The 4,999-nt window shown below is 32.3% G+C and overlaps 1 protein-coding gene across 1 annotated transcript; it reads right to left on the bottom strand.

Moving 5' to 3' along the window:
• Positions 1-537: 537 nt before the first annotated feature.
• On the bottom strand, positions 538-1,453 carry LOC140985306 (major allergen Pru ar 1-like). Its single transcript, XM_073453122.1, has 2 exons — positions 1,189-1,453; positions 538-1,100 (listed from the first exon to the last, which is right to left on the bottom strand). Exons 1-2 carry the CDS (start codon positions 1,370-1,372, stop codon positions 802-804), a joined length of 483 nt encoding a protein of 160 aa, XP_073309223.1. The 5' UTR covers positions 1,373-1,453; the 3' UTR covers positions 538-801.
• Between the last annotated feature and the right edge of the window lie 3,546 nt (positions 1,454-4,999).

Genomic DNA, 4,999 nt, shown 5'->3' on the forward strand with positions numbered 1-4,999 from the left:
ACGAATCTTTATCTGTGAGACGTGTCAACCAGTGGCGGAGCTAGGAATCCGATTGTACCCGGGTTAGAATTTTAAACTCTAAAATCTTTTAATATTTTAAATTGATCTACCCGGGCTAATATCAAATTTATCCAAAATTATTCACAAATTTACATATAAATTTTTTAAAAATTTTTTGGACCACCCGGAAAAGTTCTCTCCCTCCGCCTCGTGTCAACCCTATCGATATTCACAATAAAAAGTAATACTCTCAGCATAAAAAGTAAATAATTTTTCAAAGATGACTCAAATAAGAGATCTGTCTCACAAAATACGACCCGTGAAACCGTCTCATACAAGTTTTTGCCTTTTATATAATGTAAGTGCATGATGTAATTTGAAATCGAAATCGGGAATATTTTAAAAAATTATATGTTTCCACCTAAATAAAATCAATCAATCGATCTATGTAAATGATAATTTAAATTATGTCAAATGGGATATGAAAACGCCAAGGAATTTAAAAGATGGGTCAAATAAAAAATTGTGCAAATCAAATCATCCAATATTCAACGTATTATTATTACACAAGAAATACAACCACTCACTCGACTCTTATTACAACATAATCGCACATACAACTTTTAAATTTATTCCCTCTCATGCGAACACAAACTAAAGATAAAACTCATGACAAATCCACAAACATATTGCACAACGAAACACACACATGTCAACCTCTTTCACCAGAGATCGAAACAAGGGTACACTAAGGATTTTAGAATACGGTTCGACTGCGTCCGCCCCGACGACGAAGACGATTTAATAAGCATCAGGGTGTGCATGGAGGTGAGCTTCAACAGCCTTGAATAAGGCCTTTGCTTTCTCTTTTCCTTCCTTGATCTTCTCTTCGGTGATACCGTGGGCATCGTGTTTGGTATGGTAATGGCTTACAGTCTTGAAGACCGAGCCGCCATCAGCGGAGGCTTCGATCTTGAGAACGTAGGAAATGGATTCAAGATCTTCGCCTAAAACATCACCTTCAATGATAGAGTACTTGTACACATGATTTGCCTCGTCGATTTCATCGACCCTGTGTTTCGCGCTCTTGTATTGGCTACCTGCATTAGGAAAATGAAGTTATTATACATATTTCATAAATTTTTCGTTGTGAAAAACCCAACGACAATCGCGATAATCTTTCGGTACCTTCGCCAAAAGTGATCAATTTGATGCTTCCAACGCCGCCGTCTCCTTCAATATTTTTGATGCTTTTGAATCCCTCAGGCAAGACCTTGGGGATGAGGTGGTCGCCATCGAGGACGAGGGCCTTGAACAACTTGGCCGGTGGAATGGAACAGATAACTTCATGCTCGTAAGTGATCAAACCCATTATGAGATACAAAAATGGACTAAACGAAGAAGACTCGAGTTGTATATTAATTATTAATTACTAGTGAAAGAAGTAATGTTTTTAGTGCATAAGAAATGAGGAAAAATGGGCTATTTATAGAGGGAAAAAGAAGCTTGCTCAAGATTGATGACAAATGGAAAACAAATAAAAATCAATAAGGATATACTTTGTATGATGGGTGAGAGTATCGCTGATATCTCCACTGTATGATATCATGGTTATAGAGGGGAAAAGAAGCTTGTTCAAGATTGATGACAAGTGGGAAACAAATAAAAATCTATAGGAATATTATTATTATTATACATTAGACTCCTATTCATCATTATTTGTCTTTGTAATAATTTTCATACAATAATCTTGCAATTTGTCTTTATCAAATTGCGTACAAAAATTGAATGGCTGAGTTAATTTGACAAAATATGCATGCGATGAAAAATTTGCATGATGGATATGCTTTTCCTTTACTTGACAATATAACTTTTTGGAGGAACCTTTGTTGAAACTTAGGCGTTAGAAACCAATACAACACCAACCCACTGTTTTTTTTTAAAATCAAGACCCTTGGTTTTTAAATCAATGTTAGGTTCAGAGTAATTTTGTTCCGAAATAATAATTATTGTTGCTAGGAAAACTATCAGAACATGACGTTAGAGATGATGTACGTTTTACAATATTTTAGTTACATCATTACCATCGATTATAAATTTTGCTAAAATAATAAGTGTTCGTTCTTAAAATGAGTATCAGACTCAAGGTCACGTTTTTTACACTATAATTATATAATTCAAAATAAATTTCAAATCCTTGGAATATTGAAGTCATTCAAAATTCATTATGATTATTATAATTACAATGTAAAAAATTAGAAGATGAATTTTAGTTTCTTTTATTTATTTTATTGAACCAAAAAAAAAAATTCGAAATATGAATTTCAAATGACTCAATCCAAATGCTAGAATTTTTCCTATATGTTGAATTCAATATCTATTAAGTAGGGAGGAGGATTACTTTACTATTGGCCAGCAATGGCCCTCCAATTTTTATAATAATAATAATAAATAATAATAATATTTTTATTATTATTATCTTTTAAGTTTCCCTAAGTAGACTATTGGTGGGTATGTTTGAAGTTAAAGATTATCCAGTGCTTGGATTGTAAAATGTGTTATTATATAACTGTGGTAATTGATAAAGACTCCACCATTATGCAATTATAATCATCTTTGTTACCCCCACTCCAAATAAATTTACTACTAAAAACCCCACCATGTTGAAATATTTAATTGATGTGTTTTTATATTTATATTTGTCAAGGTTATTTGTGGACATCACATGTAGATAAGTGATATTATAATCCAGTATTTTTAAAATAAAAAAAAACACAATATTATTTGCTGGTTTCCGAAATTTCATGTAACAAAGGTCGGGTCTGGCAATTTCCCCAGATGACAGTATTCGGCCGAGCAGAAACCTCCTGGTCAAGAAGTAGTCGAGATGATACCTGCGTGAATGAGAAAACGTTATTGGGCGCAAGAGGTGTTTCCGGTAGTCCCTCTGACGCTTAAGTCAGCTATGAGAGGAAATTTAAGTAGCGCAAATATATTAGTGATTCTTCAAAGCAATGAGTGAATGTATAAAAAATATAGAAAATACCTGGTATTTATAGAGTTTAAATTACGTACCTTGTATGATAATAATTCTAATATGGTAAGAACTCTCGTAAGGAAAGTTACCTTGAATATAAGATTTGGGCTTATGTTATCTTATCTTTGGTAATTTATAAACTTGAATGACACTTCTCTATTTTCCTCAAATTATTTCCTTATTGTGAAAGATTTGTCGAGCATCTTATATCGTGTTCATTTTGGCAATGAACACATGTCTGGTTCTGCGAGAGGGTCTAGAATTGAGCCTAACAATTCTTTCGAAGTGGCCTTACTTTTTTCTCACATAGGTGATTCTTAATTGATTTTATTAGAATAATTAAAAGTCGTATGTTTATCCTCAACATTCACTGTTTCATCATAGGAATGTGCTAGGGACCTGTGAGACCCTGTGAGACCCGTGATATAACTAACGTAAATGATGTAAATTATGAGTCGCAAATCAACTCATAATATAATCAATATGTTTAAATTTTAAACATAGTGAATAACAAAATAATCCAATAAAATAATCAATTAAATTTTGTTGGCAAATGTGTAAATAAATTGATAAATATTCAATTTATTTTGATGACAACTTTGTAAATAATTTGAAAAATAATTGATTTAAATTTAAGAGTAAAATGGTAAATACTCAATTAAAGTTTGAAATAAATGAATCATGGAAAAATGGTGAATACGAAAACACATCAAATTGGTGCCTTCTCTCAAAGTGTAGACACGTGGAGATGGAAATTTTAATAAACAAATAATGAGGATTAATGCACTGCCTCAATTCTTATATTTAATTGGTTTGATGCACTAATTCTGCCGGAATTGCTCGTCAAATTTTCAATGAAGTTAAGCTTCGAACCCTTATCCACCATTTCGAACTAGCTGCGATTCCTCTGTAACTCTGAATTCTTGTAATCAAGTACCTTGAATTAATTCATTTATTACTTGTGATAAATAAGCTTATGATGTAAATTTTTGTTGAAGCATGAGTTATGCTTAATTAATGAAAGAGATATGACGATGTAGCATTCTGAAGGAGTATATTATAGCCTAAATCGAGGTTAATTATTTTGTTAAGCTTAGAAAATAATGATGATGGTTATACTTTATAAATAATATCAATGAATTAAATAAGTTATTAGTTAGAGACGTAAGTAAGTATCTATTTTGAATTTATATAAATAGACAAATTACGGATGAACTTAGAGTCATTGAAGCTAAGTATTAACGAATAAAAATGAGTGGTAATTGAATTGTTAGCATTAATATATAAATTAAATTGTAGCGTATAATATTGGTTGACTCAACTGAAAGACATCTAGAGTAGAAGAAGAAAAATAAGGTATGTTGCGACCAAGTAACATAGGCAGGTATATGTGTCATATGATATATGCTTGATTGATTTGATTGAAAATATGTGCCTATATGCTTTATATGTTGAATTGATGTGGCATACACGACATTCATGATTAGTATATCGATGTATAAAATAAATATTTTGTTAACACACATAATTTTATTCATAAATCGATACATGACATGCACGTTGAGCTATGATCCTTGGATACCTTTGTATCATTGGATTTTGATTTTGGGATTTGTGAGCACGATGTTATTTTTGACATTATGTGACCCTTAAAAACACAGTCATTTGTGGCCCTTATAATTGATTGGTTGAGATTTGAGATTTGATGGCGCTTTGCCGATGCTATCATACGGATATTCCCTTATACTTTACTGAGGTCGGTGTGCCAGCTCGAGCATTGATTTGATAGCGATTCGACTGGTTCCGATACTTGCTCAGTTGATGGACATTTGACCTGATATATCCACGATATGCATGCATTGCATATCATATATCATTGTGTAGATACATGTTGTATATATTATGGTTGTTCCATACGGAGCGTTTGCTCACCCCCAAGGGGGAGGCTATTTTGTTTTTGTG

Source organism: Primulina huaijiensis, chromosome 9 (genome assembly GCF_012295235.1).
Source record: "Primulina huaijiensis isolate GDHJ02 chromosome 9, ASM1229523v2, whole genome shotgun sequence".
Taxonomy (NCBI): domain Eukaryota; kingdom Viridiplantae; phylum Streptophyta; class Magnoliopsida; order Lamiales; family Gesneriaceae; genus Primulina; species Primulina huaijiensis.

Excerpts from the sequence above, each read along its gene's own strand:
- LOC140985306 (XM_073453122.1), bottom strand. The coding sequence starts at position 1,372 with ATGGGTTTGATCACTTACGAGCATGAAGTTATCTGTTCCATTCCACCG. Across the intron at positions 1,101-1,188 it reads ATTGATCACTTTTGGCGAAG|GTAGCCAATACAAGAGCGCG; the intron begins GTACCGAAAGAT and ends TTCCTAATGCAG.